This window comes from Leptidea sinapis, chromosome 16 (genome assembly GCF_905404315.1).
Source record: "Leptidea sinapis chromosome 16, ilLepSina1.1, whole genome shotgun sequence".
NCBI classification, from domain to species: Eukaryota; Metazoa; Arthropoda; class Insecta; order Lepidoptera; family Pieridae; genus Leptidea; species Leptidea sinapis.
Genome location: NC_066280.1, coordinates 3309529 through 3331853, shown reverse-complemented (window position 1 = coordinate 3331853; position 22325 = coordinate 3309529). Strand labels below are relative to the sequence as shown.

The 22325-nt window shown below is 34.5% G+C and overlaps 2 protein-coding genes and 1 long non-coding RNA gene across 4 annotated transcripts; 2 read left to right on the top strand and 1 right to left on the bottom strand.

The window, feature by feature from the left end:
* The first annotated feature begins 3771 nt into the window (after positions 1 to 3771).
* Positions 3772 to 5957, top strand: LOC126968811 (RNA-binding protein NOB1). Of its 2 annotated transcripts, XM_050813947.1 has the most exons (3): positions 3772 to 4473; positions 5243 to 5472; positions 5643 to 5792. In XM_050813947.1, exons 1-3 carry the CDS (start codon positions 3910 to 3912, stop codon positions 5650 to 5652), a joined length of 804 nt encoding a protein of 267 aa, XP_050669904.1. In that variant the 5' UTR covers positions 3772 to 3909; the 3' UTR covers positions 5653 to 5792. The 2 variants fall into 2 exon arrangements, with proteins under 2 accessions (XP_050669904.1, XP_050669903.1); XM_050813946.1 differs by having other exon boundaries at positions 3775 to 4473; positions 5243 to 5957.
* Positions 5917 to 11909, bottom strand: LOC126968828 (FAM172 family protein homolog CG10038). Its single transcript, XM_050813977.1, has 5 exons — positions 11766 to 11909; positions 11396 to 11693; positions 10173 to 10524; positions 8532 to 8616; positions 5917 to 6108 (listed from the first exon to the last, which is right to left on the bottom strand). The coding sequence occupies exons 1-5, from the start codon at positions 11884 to 11886 to the stop codon at positions 6029 to 6031; spliced, it is 936 nt and encodes a 311-aa protein (XP_050669934.1). The 5' UTR covers positions 11887 to 11909; the 3' UTR covers positions 5917 to 6028.
* A 2529-nt stretch (positions 11910 to 14438) lies between these two features.
* Positions 14439 to 16033, top strand: LOC126968852 (uncharacterized). The gene is made up of 2 exons (XR_007730305.1): positions 14439 to 15495; positions 15579 to 16033. It is a non-coding gene; the product is annotated as an uncharacterized LOC126968852 (long non-coding RNA).
* Positions 16034 to 22325: the final 6292 nt, after the last annotated feature.

Here is a 22325-nt window from a genome sequence, read left to right as displayed (position 1 = left end):
CGTATATTAAATTTTCATAAATGTACTGACAATGAACAGTCATAATATTTATTTCTTTAAATTTTTCTTTGAGAGACTGCTCACGAACAGCTCTCTTTTGCAGAGCAAACACTATGTCAATGTCAGCAGCATGACCCCATAGTAAAATACCGTACGTCATGATGCTGTGAAAAAAATAGCTGAAGTACACTAATCTAGTGGTCGCAACATTCGTGTACTATCTAATCTTTCTAACTGCATATGCCGCAGAGCTGAGTCTATCTGCTAGATGGGCAATATGTGGACCCCACTGAAGCTTTTTATCTAACGTGATACCCAAGAAGACCGTAGTGTCCACAAGTTCCAATCTCTGGTCATTTATAAGTACGTTGGTTTGTACCTCCGCTGTGTTTGGTGTAATGAACCGTAAACACTTTTTTTTTTACTGTTTAAGTGCAGATTATTCGTCTCAAACCATCGCACTATCTTTGAGAGTGCATTGTTTACCTCGTCATCAATATCTGCACGTCGCTTAACTTTGAAAATAAGTGAAGTATCATCAGCAAACAATACAATCTCATGGCTATCATCTACCACAAACAGTAGATCGTTAATATTTATAAGAAACAAGAAAGGACCGAGAATAGAACCCTCTGAAACACCTTTTCCCACAGGTTTACCCGAAGACCGTTTGCCATTTACATCGACTATCTGAACTCTTTTGCTTAAATATGATTTTAACAGATTTAGGGCTCTATAATGCTTTAGTTTTAGGAGTAAAGTTTCATGGTGGACGCAGTCAAATGCTTTGGACAAATCACAAAAAATGCCCAAAGCATACTGTGACCTTTCCCAGGCGTCAAAGATGTGCTCAATGAGTCTAGTACCCGCATTAATTGTTGATAAGCCCCTAGTGAAACCAAATTCATTTTTGTTCATTCATTTACAAAAATGCATTTGTAGCTGTTGAAGCAAAAGTTTTTCAAAAATTTTAATAAAAACAGGCAGCACTGATATAGGTCTGAAATTAGCAGGGTCAAAAGAACTGCCCGATTTAAACAAAGGTATAACATTGCTGTATTTCATGAGGTCAGGGAACACACCCTCATCTATGCATTCATTGAATATTATTGCTAATTCAGGTGCTATAATGTCAAGTATGTATTTTACAATATTAGTCAAATGCCCCATAGGTCTTTTGTATTTTTTAGGTTAATTAATTTGAAGATTTTTATTATATCGCTACCTGTAACATACTTAAATTTCAAATCAGTGGAAGATACTGGAACGTGTAATTTAAGCATATCATATGCTGCTTTTGGTGAAGAGTTGAGGTCTTTTGTCGTGATAATCGGGATTTCGAAAAAGTATTTATCAAATATATTTGCAATTTCTATTTCCGAATTTATAACGCGATTATTAATATTTAAACAGATAGAGGTGTTACGGCAATTCGATCTACCAGTTTCATTGTTAATTACACACCAAGTCGCTTTTACTTTATTATTACTGTTTTTAATTTTTTTCTGCAATGAAACGTGTTTTCACTTCATGACAAACAACTTTAAAGAGCTTGGAGTATTTTATAACATATATTTTAAATTCTTCACTATTATTGTTAATGTTTCTCATAATAAAGGTCATATAAGCGTTTACGACTTTTGTGGATACCCATTGTTGCCCAATCATTAAAACAATGTTTGTTGTTTACTGTCACCGTTACTGGAGTAAAAATCCTGTCAAATTCCTCACAGAAGGAATTGAAGACTAAGTTATAGGGAAAATTAGCAGTTTCACCACAATGTAAATATGGTATCGTATTTATCAAATTTCTGAACCGCTCAAGACGGCTACCCGTAACTGGTATAATCGTCACCTTTTTTGGTCTGACATTGTCCAATCTTGTATTTACTTTTCAAGTTGCCCACTATGGTCGGACTGAAGATTATTAATTATGAGTTTACTAGTAATAGTAACATTTGTAAAAATATTATCTAAACAGGTTGCTATTGTAGAAGTGATTCTAGTAGGTTCCCAAAATACATTGAACAAATTAAAACTTTGAAATAAATTTTTTAATAAACAATTGGCCGAAGGTTCAAGCAAGTTTATTTTAAAATCTCAGGACACTATAATTGACTTGCTGGTTTTGCTAAATTTTGATAGTACCTCCTTCATTCTATGTTGGAACTGTTCATATGATGCAGTTGGAGGGCGGTATACACTTACAATAATAAATTGCTCTAGTTCTATACAATCTATCTCAATTTGTTGTTCCATAGAGAGATTAACAATATCTCTTCTATTTTTACATTTTAATCTATTATTAATAATAATTAGGGAACCTCCATGTATTGCCCTACTTCTACAAAACGAACTGACTACTTTATGTTCTCTAAAACTAATCTGGAGCTGATGACTCTTACGCCAATGTTCTGTAATACATAATATATCTATATTACAGCAGCTCAAAAACAGTTCAATTTCTAATTCCTTACTTGATATACCTTTTTGGAGACTGAGCGGTTGGAGATTAGATAACGATGACAATGAGCATTTAGCACCCACTCTGTCGCTCATTGATTAAAATTGAATGAATAGTGATTGACGCCGCGACGCTTCAGTCGAGTACGCTCGGCCTTGCTGTGAGGTTGAGGCTGGGAGGTGCTTGTATCTCTCTTTAGAGATACATATCTTATAAGATATGTATCTCTCTTTTCAGTGAATTGCGTTTCGCATAGGTTAGAATAGTCAAACCAGTGTTGTACAGCTCATTTTTTTGTTACTTTTCTAGGCTTGATAATTGCTCCGAGTAGATTATTGTGATATAAAAAATATATATATTAAAATAAAGATTTCGTTATAACAAATTTGCGCTGCCGTGCCGGTTCGTTTTCTGTTATAATATTATATTATTCGATGTGCATTTATATATTATAGTGTCTGTACATACGAAATGCCGGGGACACATATAAAGGATGTCCCAGAAAGAATGGCTCTCCAGCGCTCAGAAAAAAATATCTAAATAAAAATAATTCCAAGTTATACCCATAGTATGATTTTTTTTAGAAAATCATACGTTTTTTTACTTTACTTCACATTTTCACGTGCACAACGCCCACAAAGTAATGAAATTTGTGGCGTTTTTGGTGTCATATTTTTCCTGATAGACTATACTACTAGAAATACATTAAATAATATAATTATCTATGATACTTTTTTCAAACACACAAAATAAGAACTTGAGTTTTAGATATGAAATTTTATACCAAAATAATTTTGGCATAGCTTGAGAGTGTTTCATGTAAAAAAAGTATGTTAAGACGGATACTTTAATACGCATAATCTGCACAGCTGGCAACTCTCGAATCCAAATTTAATGCGAGAAGAGAGGTCGCAATACCAGTTCAAAGTAAATTATTGGACTGGTATATTAAACGGGATAGTTATTGGTCCTTACGAACTGCCGGGTAATTTATCTTCTCATAGTCATTTAAATTTTTTGCAATGTTTTTCTAAAAAAAATCATAGTCTGGGTATCACTTGGAATTTTTTTGTTAGATATTTTTTTCTGAGCGCTGGAGAGCTGTCCCGTGCGGGGTTCAAGGATTATCCATTCTTTCTGGGACACCCTGTATATGCATAATATTACATTACATGATGCCTATTGTTTCCCCAGAATCAGATTAATTATTTGATTTATCATTGACTGGTCACAATTCACATGAACATTGAGCACAGAATGACAGAACCACATGAGGCTCTTGTATTTTATTTGACTACTGACAACTTGACAATGTTTTCTAATTCTTATATTAATGGCACGTGGATTTTATATGATGGGAATAATGTGCATTACATTAAAATAGTGTTTTCTATTTGAATTTTCTACTTGTTTAATATTTCGGAATTAAATATATAGTCGCAGCCATGTCCAAGAGAATAAAACATCTTATAGTCGACACTACTGCTTTCATTAAAGCCGAAAATTTACAGAATATCTCCGAGAACATTTACACTGTTCAAGAAGTTATTGATGAAATAACTAACGACAGGCAAAGAAGGAAACTAGTCGTTTTACCGTATGATTTAAGAGTGAAGGATGTATTTACTGAAAACATAAACTTTGTGACTGAGTTTTCCAAAAAAACTGGCGATTATAGGAGTCTTTCTGCAACCGATATCAAAGTAATGGCCTTAACTTATCAGATGGAAAAAGAATTAGTAGGGATCGACCATTTAAAGTCTGAACCAACTATGCAGAGAACAGTCAAAGTGTCTGGATTACGAGGATACTCCTCATCAGAAATCAAAGACGATACAAAGGGTATATCAAGTGAGGATATGTCTCATAAATCAACCGCAGTTCGTGATGGCACTTTAAAAAATGAAGATACTGATCAGGAAGAGGAAGAGTTTGCTAATCAATTAGCAGAGCAGATAAAGACTCTGGATCTCAGAGAAGAAGAGGAAGCAGATAATGTCATGGCAAAGGTATCTATTTATTTCGTATCAAAACTGTTTAATTTCTTTGGATGCTGGTTCCAGAAATGGTATAATAATTCAAATTTATTTAAAAAGTATGTTTTTCAATATGACATGTTAATACATTGTATGCAACACATTCAAACTTCAATGTGATGAACATAACCCCTTAGCTGGGATGATGTAGAATTCAAAATGGCGCAACTGCGACGGCCGCGCACTATTCACAGGCACTTGAGTGGGTCCAGTTACAATATAAACAAACTTCACAAGCTATGAGGAGTATATGCACATTAGTTCCTTATGAAATATTTTTTTTATTTTAACCCTCAAATCTAACAAATAAGACAATGTTTTATAGAAATTGCTAATTATATTGCATAACAAAACATCATTTCACTGTAATTTAATGTAAGAGGTTACATTTCCATACATTTTTTTACAGAAAAAACATGAGAAAATTAAGTCTAAAGCAAGGTGCTCGCAAAACTGAATAAATTGAATGAATTTAAAAAAAAAAATGGCGCCAAGTGTGCTTTTGACATGAATGCTTTCCTTGTTTATACAAAATTGATTTGTTTTATTCTCACATTGTTGCCCTAACAAATTAAAATAAAGAAAAAAAGAATTCTTAGACCATAGCGGATCGAACATGATATGTCTGGTGCTCAGTTATTGCCATACACATGTGTACATCACATTCAAACTTTAATGTGATGTACATAATATAGTAAAAAATAAACTATAGTATCAATCTAATAAATATATTTATCCACAGGTAGATGTTAACTCTGAAACTGATGAGGAAGAAAGTTCAGAAGGTGATGATAATGATGATGATGACTGGATAACACCTGGAAACTTAAAAGAGAAGACCAAAGAATTGGAACATGGAGATCTTGAAGAGAGAAATGTTGATATTGCATGTATTACCTCAGACTTTGCAATGCAAAATGTTCTTAAACAAATTGGCTTAAATGTCACATCAATAGATGGCAGGATTATAAGGCACTTACGCACATTTATATTTCGTTGTACAACTTGCTTTAAAACAACTAGTGTTATGACTAAACTATTTTGTCCCAAATGTGGGCATGCTACTTTAAAAAAAGTATCAGTTTCTGTAGATGAAAATGGCAATCAGCACATTCATATTAATGGTAGGAAACCTCTTACAGCAAGGGGTAAGAGATTCAGCTTGCCTACACCAAAAGGAGGTCAACACTTCCAGTATCCAATACTCACAGAAGACCAACATATACATAAAAGGTTTGCTACAAAGTTGGCCAGAAAGAAAACAAATGCATTGGACCCCGACTATACTGCTGGCTTCTCCCCTTTTGCGATGAATGATGTTAATTCAAAATCAGCAGTATTGGGAGTACGAGCGAACAAGCAAGATATAAAGTATTGGATGACACATTTTTCTAAAGGAAAAAAGAAATAAAAATCTTAAATTATAACATTTATTTAAATAAACTATACAAAAATTATGTCTCTTTTATGAATAATTTGGAGTTAATTTTTTTTCCTATCTATAATGTTTAATTATTTAATGCAATTTTTAGCTGTTCAGTTTTTCATCAATAAAATTAAATACAGAGCTCATACACACATATGAAGTCATCTCATGTTTCGGGTGACCTGTAAATATAAAAATGAAAATTTAATTAGATCTGATCAGTGAATATCGTAGAGTATTTTTTTTATTAATTGTTTCTGCAATTGGTCACCAAGACCATAAGGGGAATTGTGGAGGGAACTATGACTTTAGAGTGGAGCGGCCAATGCCGCGCCTCATTATAATGTGTGGTCACATTTCAGTCGCTTAACCACTAGAGTACCACAGTAGAGTTAATGAAAATTTCTTAATCCTCTTAAATTATTTAATATCCAGATGGTGTGATTTTTAAGTGTAAATTCTGCTAAGTTTTGTCTTTAATCAATTCGACATGTCTTTTGATTTCATCCTCAGGAGATGTTGACTCAACAAATTCTGGCATGAGACTTGAGAGAGAATTTAGTCTTTCTCTACATCAAACTTAAGCCTTTTCTAACAGATGAAATCCAGCATCCGATTAGGGGAGACCTTGCATCATCCATGTAGACTATTGATGATATATTTTTTATGGAAAAGGAGGACAAATAAGTGTTCAGGTCAGGTAACAAAGTGGTGTTAAATGATGGCTACCCACATTTCTTGTAACACCAGAGGAATCACAGGAGCGTTGACGGCTTTTAAGGTAGATGTACGCGCTTTTTTTGAAGGTACCCATGTATTGTTCCTGAAACAGCACAAGGAAGCTCATTCCACAGCTTTATAGCATGTTGAAGAAAGTTCCTTAAAAACTGCTCTTTGGAGGACCACCACACATCCAGATGGTAGACACGATATTCTAATTTCATAATAATCAGTTGAAACAGCTCTTCAGAACACTCCCAGTGATAAATCCGGTACAAGAAACACAACGAAGGCATGTCTGTACGCAACGCCACGTGATCCGGCCTTTAACTGAGCACTGGATATGACCGACATCGTCTTTCAATTGCGGGCCCGTGATTCCACCCACGGTTTATGAGCGTGGATTATTTCCGTTCCGCAGATTACATCTAACAAAGGCAGTTGCACAATGCGCTGTTACAGGCAGTGAGTGCGGACGTTATCGAGAATTAAACGGGAAGACCATGTCTGAAAAATACTAATGAAAAGAATAAGAGTAAATTATCACGTACTTCTGGATGATCCATAATATGTATTATCATGTATGCTAGTGTTTAATTGGTCTCTTCCTTTATAATAAACTAGCTGACCCGACAGACGTTGTTCTGTTCATAATAAAAAAAAAAAACACCCGTGGATAGAATTTTGGAAAATCTGCATTCTTAGCTGACCTCTACTCGGTGAAAAGAATATTCCTATATATATAGAAGATAGATTATCTGCATTTCTCTTAAATGTTTATTTCAACCAAAACCTAAACTGAAGTGTTAATCTGATGCGATTGAATTTAGCTGCGATATTTAACCTCTGATGTGCCAACAGGTCCCGCGCGCCCAAAAGCCACCTGCTGATCTGTTTTGGCGCCCAAACCCGGCGCCGGCTACTTGAGAGGCAATATCCACTTGTGTTTACAATAATCGAGGTATCATTATGCTGATTGATTATAAATTCTCTCTGGTGTTTCTGTCCTTTTTTTTATGGAATAGCAGGACAAACGAGCGTACGGGTCACCTGGTGTTAAGTGATCACCGCCGCCCACATTCTCTTGCAACACCAGAGGAATCACAGAGCTCTGGGTCCCCGACAATTCGAGCTGTTCTGCGTTGCACGCCAAGTGCACGCCAACGGTCAAGTGGATCGAGCTCTGGGGTGCGCCAGACTAGAGATGACAGCAATACTGGAGTATGCATACTGCAATAATGGATGTGTGGCCGGACTTGCGCTTTGTAGAGCGCTAGAATGTGGGCCGGCTTGAAGTATTGCCGTGCTCTATCAATGACGCCCAGCTTCTTCGAAGCCAATTTGGCGTTGCCCTCCAGATGGCCACGGAATCGCTCGAGATTTCAAGACCCATTATTCCGATACTTGTCTTGCCATTTGTGTCCACGGGGACACGGTAGTGTAGGACGATAGAAACGCTTGTGCCTTGGAGCGTAATAATTTAAGGACAAATTTGGAAATTAACTATAAGACGACTCGCGACTGATTCGCTAGTATGTTGGCTTGCGAATGACATCCGTGTGGTCGAAACACACCCCAAGTGACCCCTGATGGAACGCTGGATTACATCCGTCTAGAAAAGGCTTTAAGTTTTTTGCATAGATTATTTTCGCATCCAGTGAATATAATCTATGCACAAGTGATTCGCAATGTATTTCAAAATAGCTGAAAAAAGTCGGTGAAGTAAGGACGAGTGACGGTACTCATACGGTATTCATTTTTTATTATACGGAAAAAAGGATCAATTATTTAATAATTCTCAGTACTTGTTCACAAAATTAAATATAATATGGTATAAGTTAAAATAACCCAATTTAGCCCAGGTTTATATAAATTATGTACTTGCCTGCAGAAAGTCTTGTGACATCATATTCAGGAGTTTTCATTGGTGTATCTAGAGAAGTTGGGCTTGATATCCAATTTACGGCAATCTTCAACAAAAAAATGATGTGGTTATGAACACTTTTCTTATTATGGGGTATAAAGGGGTCTAACTATGAAACGCAAGGTGATTTTTTTTTATGGAATAGGAGGACAAACGAGCGTACGGGTCACCTGGTGTTAAGTGATCACCGCCGCCCACATTCTCCTGCAACACCAGAGGAATCACAAGAGCGTTGCCGGCCTTTAAGGAAGGTGTACGCGCTTTTTTTGAAGGTACCCATGTCGTATCGTCCCGGAAACACCGCACAAGGAAGTTCATTCCACAGCTTTGTAGTATGTGGAAGAAGGAAAACTCATTGAAAACCGCACTGTGGAGGACCCCCACACATCCAGATGGTGAGGTTGATATCCTAACTTGTGGCGTGTCGTGCGAAGGTGGAATTCGGCGGCAGGAATCAGGTTAAACAGCTCTTCGGAACACTCCCCGTGATAAATGCGGTAGAAGACACACAATGAAGCGACGTCTCTACGCAACGCCAAGTGATCCAGCCGTTCACAGAGCACTGTGTCCCCGACAATTCGAGCTGCTCTGCGTTGCACGCGGTCAAATGGATCGAGCTGATACTGGGGTGCGCCAGACCAGAGATGACAGCAATACTCCATGTGTGGCCGGATCTGCGCTTTGTAGAGCGCTATAATCTGGGCAGTAAGTATTGCCGTGCTCTATTAATGGCGCCCAGTTTCTTTGAAGCCAATTTGGCTTTGCCCTCCAGATGGCCACGAAATTGGCAATCACTCGAGATTTCGAGACCCAGTATTCCGATACTAGGCAATACTAGTTATTGTTGTAATTGTAGAATGAAAGTAAATTGACTGCACAGATTTATATGTGGAAATATTGAGGAAGGATGCCTTAAGCATACAATCCTCAGATTGGGGATGGACTGAAAAGAAGTTCAGCCAAGAGCACTAGGAGTCTTATAAGAGAATTAACAAGTGGCTGCAAGTTTAATAAGTTGTCAAATGTGAGTCTGACATGAGTGGTTCTTTAACATCATACAAGATTTAAGACTTTTGTAAAAGAAACAAGAGTGGGTGCTATAAACCGAAGCAATAGAGTCTATCCATATTGGTCCCCTAACTTTAAACAGCTTAGGAGTGTTTTTTCTCATTCTAACTTAGGTCAATAGAAGAAGACAGAGTGAGAATTAGCAATGCTTTTAGTTAGCAGACTATTATGAATAAGGCGGTATAACTATAAAAGTGGGTACATTTCAAATTCATCACTTTTGTTTTTGTTAAAGAGCCAATAGTTACACAAACTGTCAACATTTCAACTGTTTATAATTTGCAGTTGCAGATTAAAGAGAAACAGCCTGCTGACAGGCTGATAGTCCCATTGGGTATGGTACCCAGGGTACCCTTTAAGTACGGAGCCCTAAAAGGTCAGCCAATTTTGTCAGGATTGTGACAAATGCAAACCTCTAGGAAGACAAACATATTATAGATTCAATAAAGTCATATTATTGACAAATAGTCAACAAATGTTTTGCTTACATAACTCTTGACTGCTAACAATTTGTCAAAAAATATATTCAATTACCTTTTTCAAATAATTCGGAACTTTAGAGCCTGAGAAGGAATGTATGGAATCTGTGAAGGCAACAGCTTTGACTCTTTTTTCAAAGTCTTTCTTGAACTTCTCTGCTAACATTACGGTAAGTAGACCGCCATAACTGTGTGCTACTATAACTATGCTACTGGCATTAGCAGTGGACACATATGTCTTCCATACATATTCAGCATGCTCCTCACTGGTACTGCTATTCAGTATTTTTATTCCATTTCTATGGTTGTCATTCGGGTTCATAACTATTACTCCAAAACCTTTTCCTATGGCTTTACGAATGTAGGGTATCTGTGTGCCTGTTTCCAGATCATCATTTATGACTAAGCTGTAAAAATATTAATTCAAATTTTACACCCATTGACATAAAATTATTTAGAAATGGTGGAACTTTACAGTACTTAAGTAAATTTTACAATAATATTTTAGTTCTTTTTTATAGGACTAAATTTAGTGATAAATCACACTTTTGCTTCTTCAAAAGGGATGCAGTCAAATTTTATTGAAAACATTTTGTTGGGGCTTAATTGTGTTTTCTTTAAGTGCTACTTTTTACTTTAATTGTTGCTTGAATTAATTAATTACCCCCCTATTCATAATGGTCCGCTAACTTTAAACAGCCGCTAAGGAGTGTTTTTTCTCATTTTTCTCAACAGAAGAAGACAGAGTGAGAATTAGCAATGCTTTAAGTTAGCAGACTATTATGAATAAGGGGGTTAATCTTTAATTACCCTCTTACTTTGAATAGCAATAAATAATAAAAGTACACAATACCATCCAAAAACAATCTACATAAGAACTTATAACACTTTCAAAATATGTGTTAATAAAAATATTTTATTGAATGTAAATAATTTTTTATACAGTTTTAGTAAATTACTGTATAATTCTACCAAATCAAATTTGTAAAAAAAATATTGTAGATACAACAATATCTACAAAGATCTATGTTGTTTTTTGTAGAGAATTTATTTTGTGTTTTGTCTTCAGAAATAATATGAATAATATAGGCAAAAATAATAGTTTTAAAAACCCAGATCTAGTGACCAGACTACATCACAAAAGTGATGACTACTGTTGGGAAACAGGGGAAAAAACAGTTAGCATATTATATTAATAAGAAATGAAATAATATTAATAAAATCACTCACAAAAGATTTTTGTTAAAAGTAAAAATATAACTTTAGTAATTTACTTACGATCTTGCCCATTGACCAGCTCGGACCGCACCTGTTCCTTGAATCAATATTAACAAGACATCTTTCGTTTCATAATCTTTGGACGCAAAAATAAAAGTGCTACATTCAGGTGCTTCAACAGGTACTGGTAGCCTTAATAAGTTTTCTTCTTTTTCTAATAATTGGTAAATGTGCTCAGTAACTGCAGCACCTAACTGTTCATAATGTGCCTGGCACTCAAGATGATCGTTGCTTACATTAAACTGAAAAGGTTCATTGCTTAGACATCCGTTGGCTCCAATCTTTCTTAATTGTCCTTCTGTAATATTTAAGTACCTGATTAAACATAGTACTCACTCACTACACCAGACACCCTCGAATTTGTATTTACCGGCGTTAAAATCATATCCCAATTCTCTTATCGCTTTTAGTTTAGACATGCTTTTTTCAATTGAAAATATTTTTTTTCGTTGAAAGTAAATAGATATAGTAGATAGCAATTTTATAAACATAAATTTTTATTTGTTTTGAATAAAAACAATTTTTTTTTTTTTTTTTTTTTTTAAATTAATTCGTTCTTTCGAACAGGCTATAGCCAGGGGCCTTACTGCCTTGTCGTTAGTATTTTCATTTCTTTGGTATTTATTATTTTCACTATTTTGTTTTACAAAAAGTCCAATCCAGTTTTCTCATTTCATCTTACATTATTTCCATTTTCCTTTTCCAATTATGTATATTCGATAGCGAATATTTATAGTAGTTTCTTTCATCAAATCCAATCCAGTCTTAAAGTCATCAGTTATTTTACCATTTCCGTTAATGTATAATTCTCTAAAGAATATTTTCCATATTTTCCTTTTAGTAAGTCCAAATCCAGTAATATAGTCTCTAATAATTTTCCCCTTTTCTTAAAGTCAAATCCAGTGTAATTTGCATAACTTTTTAGAATAATACCTACCTATTTACATTATCTGTTCAGTTCGCGAATTGCGCTATGCTATTACTAGTTGTATATGTACAAGTTATAACGTATTTACATAATTATAAACAAATTTACAACGTATGTATCTACAAATTACAATGTATATACAGTACTACATACAAATTTATACAAGGACATATAAGTTGATGTGTCCTTTAATAGATCTATTACTGAGAGCGGGATTATATTGGGTGCACCATATATTTCCAGTAGCTCATCCATCAGCACAAGGCGCTGTATGCCAAAGGACGAACAATCAAAAAAGATGTGATCCAGAGACTGATCTTGTTGCTTATTACAATGGTCACAAAAAGGAGAGGAGACAATTTTTTTGCGATGAAGATGAAAATTCAATCGATAGTGACCAATACGCATTCGTGTTATTGTAGTATAGAACTTTCTGTGAGCGTTATTTTTAAACTTACAAAACCAGGGTGTGCTATTAACGGGATTATCTAACAAAGTATACGAATGAGCCTTATTTTCAACTTCTGTACAATTGTACCAATATCTTCCCCAAAGAAGAGTCATACGCTGTTTTAGATTACTTATTATATCTGTATATGGTATGTTAATGTCTAGATCTTTGCAATCAGGATATAGGGATAGATCGGATATATTAATGATAGTTCTAGCTAGAAAATCAGCGCTTTCGTTTCCTGCTACTCCTATATGGGACGGGACCCAAACGAAATCCACTTTAATATCGATTAAACATAGTTCGAACCACAATTCCTTTATAGCAAAAATCATGTAATTAATGTTAGCACTCATTTTGTTATTTGACAAACTTTTTAACACACTCATACTATCACTAACTATTACCCACTTCTTATTAAGTTGATTTTGTTTCTTAATATGCTTTAAAGCAAAAAGAATAGCGACGGCTTCAGCAGTAAAAATACTGGCATATCTATTAATCTTAAAGCCAATACCCTTCCTAATTTCAGGAAGGTAGATTGCAAAAGAAACATTATTATTGTTTTTTGCGCCATCCGTATAAACAAATTTACAATTAGACCATTCTGACAATAATACATGAACCTCCTCTTTTGAAGTTAAATTTGGATCTATTACAACATTAATTGCAGAATATTTACATCGAAAAGAACCTGCATGGCAGGGAAGTATATCATTATTCCGATGAATATTTAAATCTTGTAGAAATTTAAAAAATGAAGAAAAATCTTGCAAGATAAACAACTGTCTCGGAAATGAAGACGATTGATAAGCAATAAGATTCTTAAGAAGATTGTTCGTCGGCAAGCTATAGAGCTTTAAAATAACTAAATCTAATACACAAAGGAGGAAGGTTGGCCTCGATTTGCATAGCAGCTATTGGGCTAGTTTTAAGTGCACCCAATATTGTACGCATACATTTATTTTGTATTTTATCCAGACTATTAACAATTTTGCTGTCTGCGGCGAAACAATGAAAGCCATATTCAAAATGACTACGAATAAGCGATTTATACAAAATTAACAATATTTTAGGGTCCGCTCCCCACGACGTTGCACACAAAGATTTTAATACATTATAAGCTTTATTCGCTTTAATTATAACACTATCTGTATATTTTTTCCAAGAAAGTTTTGGAGTAAATGTTACACCTAGAAATTTTATGTCACATGAAATAGGCAGTGGAATGCCATTGTATAAAATGGGAGGCAATATGATGCGTTTACGACCAATCACAAAGACTTTTGATTTGGTTGGATTTACATTTAAATTAAGATAAGAAAAGTATTGATATAAATTTACAAGTGCTTTATTAATAGTAGCGGCTAAATTAATCAGATCAACTCCCGATACATAGACGACTAAGTCATCTGCATACTGTAGGTTTACTATATTTGGCCCCAAAATAAGGTTCAATCGTCTTATGTACATAATAAAAATTAAAGGAGACAATATTCCCCCCTGACAAACACCTAGAGAAGAAAGTCGTGGTCCATACAAATGTTTATTAAATTTTACATATACTTTTCTGTCAGTCAAAAAGGATTGCATCCAATTTATTATTTTACCTGGTATCCCTAACATTGATAACTCGTCACAAAGCACGGCAATATTTACACTATTGAAGGCACCTGAGATGTCAAAAAATACAGACAAAAGATATTGATTACTTGCTAAACATTGATGCGCATCAAGCTGTAACTGCGCTATACTCTCCCTAGAAGACCGACCTTTGCGAAAACCAAACTGATTATTAGGCAAAAGACAATTTTGTTCTATAAAGAACTCGAGACGTTGTTTTAGAAGCTGCTCAAATATCTTCCCAACACAAGACGTGAGAGCTATAGGTCTATAAGAGTCAGGTAACATTTTATTTTTGTCTGGCTTTAAAACTGGGATTAAACAGTCTGTTTTCCATTCTGCAGGAATAGTATTCTCCTTCCATAGGCGATTAAGATTATTTAAAAAGATGTTGAGACTGTGGCAATTAAGTTTTTTGAGTAAAATATATGGAATGGTATCAAGACCGAAAGATGTATCTCTTCTAGTAAATAAAGCGGATTTTAGTTCTTGTAAAGAAAAAGGCTCTATCAAATATTTATTACTATCATTAACAACATTTACATAGTTAGTTAACTCATTTGATACAAAGTCAGAAGTATACTTTTGTAGAAAATCTGGAATCCAACTATCATTCAACACACTGTCAGGAATGTAAGTTTTGTTAAATTTGCGCATGTATTTCCAAATTGAAGACAAAGGAGTACAACGATTAAATGAATTGCACAAGCCTATCCAGCTATTTCTTCTTTCACTTTTTAAGATAAGTTTTTTTAAAGCCCGCAATCTCTTAAACTCCACATAATTTTCATCAGTGGAGTTGTTTTTAAAATTAATGTAACCATTTTTAGCATTTAAAACTGCTTCTGTACACCTCTGATTCCACCAAGGCGACCAAGGATATTTAAAAGATTTTTGTGAACAAGAACTAGTAGCATTATTACTATTAGAACTTTTGGAAAACAGACAGCTAGGGATTGACTGCTTGGCAGCAGAAAGTAAAATATTACAAAAGGAATTAAAAGCATCTATTGAAGATAAAGTGTCAAATTTAACATCATCCAAATAAGAAACAACTAAGTTACTATACATATTCCAATTCACCTGCTTATAATTAGGGTGAGTGGGCAAATGTAGATTATTACATAATGTGTTTTGCAAACTAATACTATCACTACTTACTGCCATTTTTATTATTACAGGGAGATGATAACTACTGCCCAGAGGACTGTCAATAACTGACCAGTCACATAAAAGAGCCAAAGATGGAGTTACCAAAGTCAAGTCAAGAGCATTAGGACGCCAAGATGGAGATCCTATTGTGGTAGCTTGACCATTATTCAGAATAACAAGACCATTCTCATCTATAACCTCTAAAACATCTTTACCTCGAGGCAATGTATCAACACATCCCCACAACATGTGATGAGCATTGAAATCACCTGCAAATATCATTGGCTCTGGAATGGACTTAATTAAACTGTTTAAATTGTTTTTATTAAATGGAGGATTTGAATTGGAAGGACTGTAAAAACTCACAATACTCAGTTCTTTGTTATTAATTTTAATTTTAATGCAAACATTTTGTAGAGCACTATCATAATATGTATTTATGTTAGAAAATGTGATATTATTATGAATAAAAATTGCTACACCATTGTGTTTATTACCACAATCATTCCTTATTGTGTTATAGCCTTTTATTAAAAAATACTGATGTGGTTTTAACCAAGTTTCCGAAATTATAGCAATATGGATATGATTTTCATATAAAAACCTTGTAAAAATAAGCCTATTACTAATAACACTTTGAGCGTTCCACTGCACTATATTCAATGTATCCATAATAACAATTAACTAGGTGTCTTTTTTCTAAAAGTGTTATTCAGAATTTCCTTAATACTATTTGAATTTATAGTTAACTTATCTTTATTTGTACAAATTTGTAAAACTGCTTCAACCAAGAGGTTCATAAATTTGTCAGATTTTATAAGATTGCTCAGGTGTGTGTCAATATACTTTGAGTTTAATTGAGGGAAAGCAGATTCATTGAAGAGATCTGAGTATCTAACACTACGGGACTTCACTTTGTTTTCTTCAATTTTTTGTTTTTTCAGAGGACAGGTAGATGAGATAGCTATGTGATCTCCACCACAGTTGGCACATTTTGTTAAAGTTTTTGGACACATTTTAAAATTGTGATTGTCAGAACATATGGAACAAACTTCATTGTTTCTACAAAATTTAGCAATATGGCCAAATTTCATACAGCGTAGACACTGTTTAATAGGGGGTACATATACATTAACCTCATGCCTCCAGTGATCAAGTGTTACATACTCAGGTAACAACGTTGATGCAAATGTGACTGCAACAGTTTGCGTTGGAACAAAGGAGACAACACCCTGTGGGTCCTTTACTCGCCGCATGAACCTTCTCACAGCAATAACTTTTTTACTCGATGCAATTAATTGATGAATTTTTTTGTTGGAGTAATCAGTGGGAACAGAAGTAAGAACTCCAGTGACCTCCGTTTCAGAAGCCGGAATTGAGGCAACCATCTCCAACTCGCTAAGTAACTTTTCATTTTTTAAAATTACATTCGCATTGTTAGGCAGGTCAAAGGTAACACCAACTTTAAAAGCATTAACGGACCTCAGGTGCAACACACCCGATACGCAATGCCTCCTGATTCCATTTGACAGACCCAACCTGTCCTTGTCTGATATTTTGACTTCACCCTGCTTGCGATTGAGAAATACAATAAATTCCTTCTTATTTGAATTTTCGTCGTACAACCTATAATAATTTGTCGCTCTATAAGGGGTATACTTCTCTTTATCCTTTCTTCTTACAATGAGACGTTCAGTCACCTCCGCGTCAGATACCGAGGATTCGGATAGGGGAAGTTCGTCTGCTGGTTCTGCGTCGCTCTGGCCGTTCTTCGGCCTTTTACCTGTACGCTTCCCCATGGCGATGGGGAAGCGCACTTAACAATTTATATATACAAAAATCGAATATTTATAAACCAGGATAAACAATTTACAAGTATGAAAAATATATGCACTATGAACAATAATTTAAACAATTTTTTTTTGTATAAGCGCGCCTTCCTTCGTTCACTCGTTCCCGCCAAAAAAACTGACAGTAATTTAACCGTATTCAGTTGTAGATTGGCTGAATGCGCATTTTTTTTTTAAATGAAAATAAGGGACGAGACGAGCAGGATGTTCAGCTAATGGTAATTGATACACCCTGTCCATAACAATGCAGTGCCGCTCAGGATTCTTGAAAAACCTAAAATTTTTTAGCAGCACTACAATTGCACTCGTCATCTTGAGTGCTGGGATGACCTTGCAAGCAAAATTTTTTCGCAAACTTTGGACAGGAGTGGCAATAAACTAATCAGTTTGTATGACTTTGAGAGACTTGCCACTGATCAGGAAAATGTAAAAGTCGCTTAATGGCATTGCCAAGCATTGTGATGAATACTATTGTTGCGTAATCGGTAAAACCTATATGTTTTAATTTGCTTAGAAGAATTTTGTTGCAAACCACGTCGAAAGCTTTTTTATCTATAAATATGCCCAGGGCAATTTTTCTGCCGTCTATATTATTTTAGTTGTAAACAGTAGCAGACAATGTATTGGAGTTCGATCTAAATCCGTATTGTTTAGGATATATATATTCTAGCCAATTGGATAATACTTATCCAAAATCTTTGAGGATAATAATCAGGGAGTACAGAAATGGATCAATAATTGCCAGAATCTGTTTTTGTTCCTGATTTATAAATTGGAGTCACTTTGGCTATTTTGAGAGACGCAGGAAAACTACCATTTTTCTAAACAAGTATTTATGCACCGAGTAAGTTCGTCAGCTATTTAGTTTTTAACGGAGTTTATAACTTTAATATTCGATTCCAGAATTGGTATTAGCATCTAAGTTATTCGCCAAGGGTTATAGCACTAATATCCACGGATAGCTTTTCCAAATGTGTAAGTAGTCGTTATCATCCTGCGAAAGTTCATCAAATAGATTATGTTTCAATATGTCGTTAGCAGAAATCGAGACTCCTTCTTCAATTGTAGTTTTTCTATAATAAGTTTTGTGAGTGTATCCTGGTATATGAAGTCTTTTGGCCTCTTCTTCACTTTTAATCCAAGTTTCTGATAAAATTATGCAGTGCAGTTTTAAAGGAATCCACTATACATCGTAGCTCATCAAGCTTTCCATCGTCCATTTGATTATGCTCCGTCGTTAGCATATAGACATTTCATTTTTTTTAGTTATTAAACCATTCTTAAAAGAGTTGGTATACCACTACGGTTTTACCTTTTTTATTTCGGTTACTTACAGCATATCGTTTTTTGAAAGAGAGATGAAAATTTTAGGCATTCCTTTGATATACTTGATTCTCTGGCTGTCTTCCCCGGTTGCAGTCCGGCATTTTAGTTCGTCTCAGAGTTTTTGAAACCGTGCTTGTTGAAATAGTGTTTGATCCGAAAATATTCTTATTGCGTCATATCAATACTATTACAATATTATATCGAAGGAATAATTTTAATAACTTTTGTGATTTAACACGATTTTACTAAATAGAAATATTTTTTCAAGCAAATCTCAGTTTAGTTGATGACAAATATATACCTACAAACAATTCTTTACTGAATCAGTCTTTAGAGACTGAGCGTTTTGGAGATTAATGAAAACAACTGCTTGAGTAGTATGAAGACCGTGAGGAATATGTGGAAGATAATATATTTTACTTCAGTTACATGATATATATACAAAATCCTTAAAACTAGTTAACCATTTACAATTGTTACTTAAAAAAATATTTACAAGTTTAGAAAGTACACACCAATACTAAAGCTTACATGTTGGCCAATAGTTAAACGTTTCATTCAATAAGAATTGAGAATAATATTATGTGTTCTATCTCGCTCTAAAACTAATGCTATCGCAGTAAACCGGCCAGCGAGCGCGCGCTTGTGTAAACTCGCGTCGAACCTCGATCATCCGATGTCAATTAGCATTTAGCACCTACTCTGTCGCTCATTGATTAAAATTGAATGAATAGTGATTGACGCCTCGACGCTTCAGTGGAGTACGCTCGGCCTTGCTGTGAGGTTGTGTAACGTGGAGCATATGACTGATCACGTGAGTATATCTGCGGTCTTCGAGAGAACGTGACGATGCTTGTACTTCGATGAGCTGACTACTGGTGATCTGCATTATTCTATGACTTGATGTACAGCATTATGAAATGGTTCTTATAAGAGCTAATATTACGGTATATGAAATAAAATGTTCTTTTCAGAACGAATCTTTCGGCTTACGCTTATTACAATATTTCTACGATCTATAATGCTACGAAGGTATTACGTTACAAGTTAGATATTAGACATTTGTATTAGTTGATGTTATTGGTTGTAGGTACAGCTACAAGTCAATGAAACTCCGATAAAAATTGTCTTCAGTTATTTGTTAAACAATTGTTTATTATAATGTGTTAAGAAAAAGTTCAATTCGTCATTTTTAATGGCAAAGGACAAGGTACTGAATAAAACACGAAAGAAATAAATTTTGATTATCAGTCAAGATAATTTTTTTATTCAAGTAAAATAATAAATTAATTTACAAACAAAATCGATATTCTTAAAAAGAAAAAGTAGAGATCGTCATGGTTACAACACTGACAATAACTTTGTTTGATAAAATTATATGGCACATTTTATTACTACGGCAGAAGATTAAATAAATATGTGGTGCCAGTCTTAAGAGGGGACGCTAGCAGCGTTATGCCGTACAAACCTAGTCTCCTTTTTTCTCCCTGGATAATGCTTCTAGAGCAGAGATTTACCCTGATGCAACTATGGCACAGAGGATGTCAATACTTCGTAATAAGAGGCTACATAAGTTAAAATTGAAATTTGGTTTAGTATGAAACGAGCAGTCATTTGACATATGTTTGAAATAGTATTTAATTAAAGTATGGTGATTGGCGACGAAGAATAATCCGACTATGTTTGAAAGCGAACAGTTTCTTAAAACGTGGTGGATTTCGGCTATCTCTATTTTTTACAAGATTATAGCCGCCATCTGTCAATCTATCAATGACTGCACGTTTCATACAATCACCTGAATCGCTTTTTCTCCTTACCTCTACCCTCCATAGTGTATATTGACATGTTTCAGCTGAAAGCTTACCCATCGTTTTACCTAGTGATATGTGATCACTGCCGCACACATTCTCTTGCAACACCAGAGGAATCACAGGAGCGTTGCCGGCCTTGAAGGACGGCGTACTCCCTTTTTTCTGTAAGCTGTTTATTTGAGATTTCTAGCTACTAGTGACTCATATTCTTCTTTGTATTTGCATCGGATATCTAAGGCAAAATGTAGTTAATGCATTATCATGCTTGAGAGACGATTATAAAAGTATCTTTAGAGACTGAGCGTTTGGCGATTAAATAAAACAACTGCTTGACTGTGAGGAATATGTGGAAGATGATTTATTAGAAAGTTACATGATATATATACAAAATCCTTAAAACTAGTTTACTAATTACAATTGTTACTAAAAAAATATTTACAAGTTGAGAAAATACACACCAATACTAAAGCTTACCTACATTTTGACCAATAGTAAAACGTTTCATTCAATAATATTTCTACGATCTATAATGCTACGATGGTCACAATTACGTCACGTTACAAGTTAGATATTAGACATTTGTATTAATTGATACTATTGGTTGTAGGTACAGCTACATATCGAAAGAATATCTTAATATAAGCTGAGATAAATATTGCTAATAAAGCTTATGTCTTTGACCACTCGTCTTTTCCACTAAAAGATAAGCGGTCTGTCCGGTACATGTTTAAAACTTTATCCACCAAGCATGGATAGAGTATAAAACTTGTTTTAAATAAGTTTATCCCCTCGTTTACACCAAGGTATTATACACGTATTTGTCAAGTTTCACGCAAATTACAAATACAAGTTGTATGCAATGTTTTCAAAATACAAACACATAAAACTTGTCGTAGACAATATTTGTATGAAACTTGTCAGATGAAATTGTTTGTCACCTATTAGTTGTCTAAATGTATAATATGATCTCATGTCTTATGCTTGTTGTAGGCTTGTCGCTAAACTTGTTTAAGACATGTCAGTGCAGAAGATAATGAATTTGATAACACAATTGACTACTGGTACAGACAATAGAAAGTGAAGGTACTGCGGAACTTTGCTTCATGAGTGCCGTATACATGTACATCATACAGGATGAAGGAAATTCAAGAAAACCACGCAAGTACTGGTCGCGATACTTTTTGAGAAGACAACAGCAAACAAGACAACAAAGAATATCTTAATATAAGCCAAGATAAATATCGCTAATCAAGCTTATGTCTTTGACCACTCCATTTATCTTCTTTTCTACTAAAAAAAAAGCGGTGTGACCGGTAAATGTTTAAAACTTTATTCACCAAGCATGGAAAGAGTATAAAACTTGTTTTAAATAAGTATTATACATAAACTTCAATAAAATTAACAATACTTGCTAAAAGCATGTATGTTTTATGTTGGTGTGAACGCTGTCAATGTATCAGACTGTATCAAACATGTCTCAGATCTATATTATGTGAACACAAATGTGTTTTATACTTGTATAAAAACTTGTTTGCAACTCAGTGTGAACGCAAGAATGTTTCAGACAATTGCAATACATGTTAAAAATAAATAATTTTGTTTTGACAAGTATTCCACAAGTTTTGTATAAAACAAGTTTTTGACTTGTTTATTGGTGTAAATAAGGGGTAGAATTTTGACACTAATAATTCTAATTCTAAGTTTGAAGCTGAAAGTTATCAAAATGACATTGATATAATTTTAAATTTCTTGGTAGGTACATGTGGTCGTGTCACCTTCGTCAGCTGAC

Coding starts and splice junctions, on each gene's coding strand:
- LOC126968811 (XM_050813946.1), top strand. CDS start 3,910: ATGTCCAAGAGAATAAAACATCTTATAGTCGACACTACTGCTTTCATT. Junction 4,474..5,242: donor CAGATAATGTCATGGCAAAG/GTATCTATTTAT, acceptor ATTTATCCACAG/GTAGATGTTAACTCTGAAAC.
- LOC126968828 (XM_050813977.1), bottom strand. CDS start 11,886: ATGTTTATAAAATTGCTATCTACTATATCTATTTACTTTCAACGAAAA. Junction 10,525..11,395: donor GCTGGTCAATGGGCAAGATC/GTAAGTAAATTA, acceptor ATATTTTTACAG/CTTAGTCATAAATGATGATC. Junction 8,617..10,172: donor TTCCGAATTATTTGAAAAAG/GTAATTGAATAT, acceptor TTTTTGTTGAAG/ATTGCCGTAAATTGGATATC.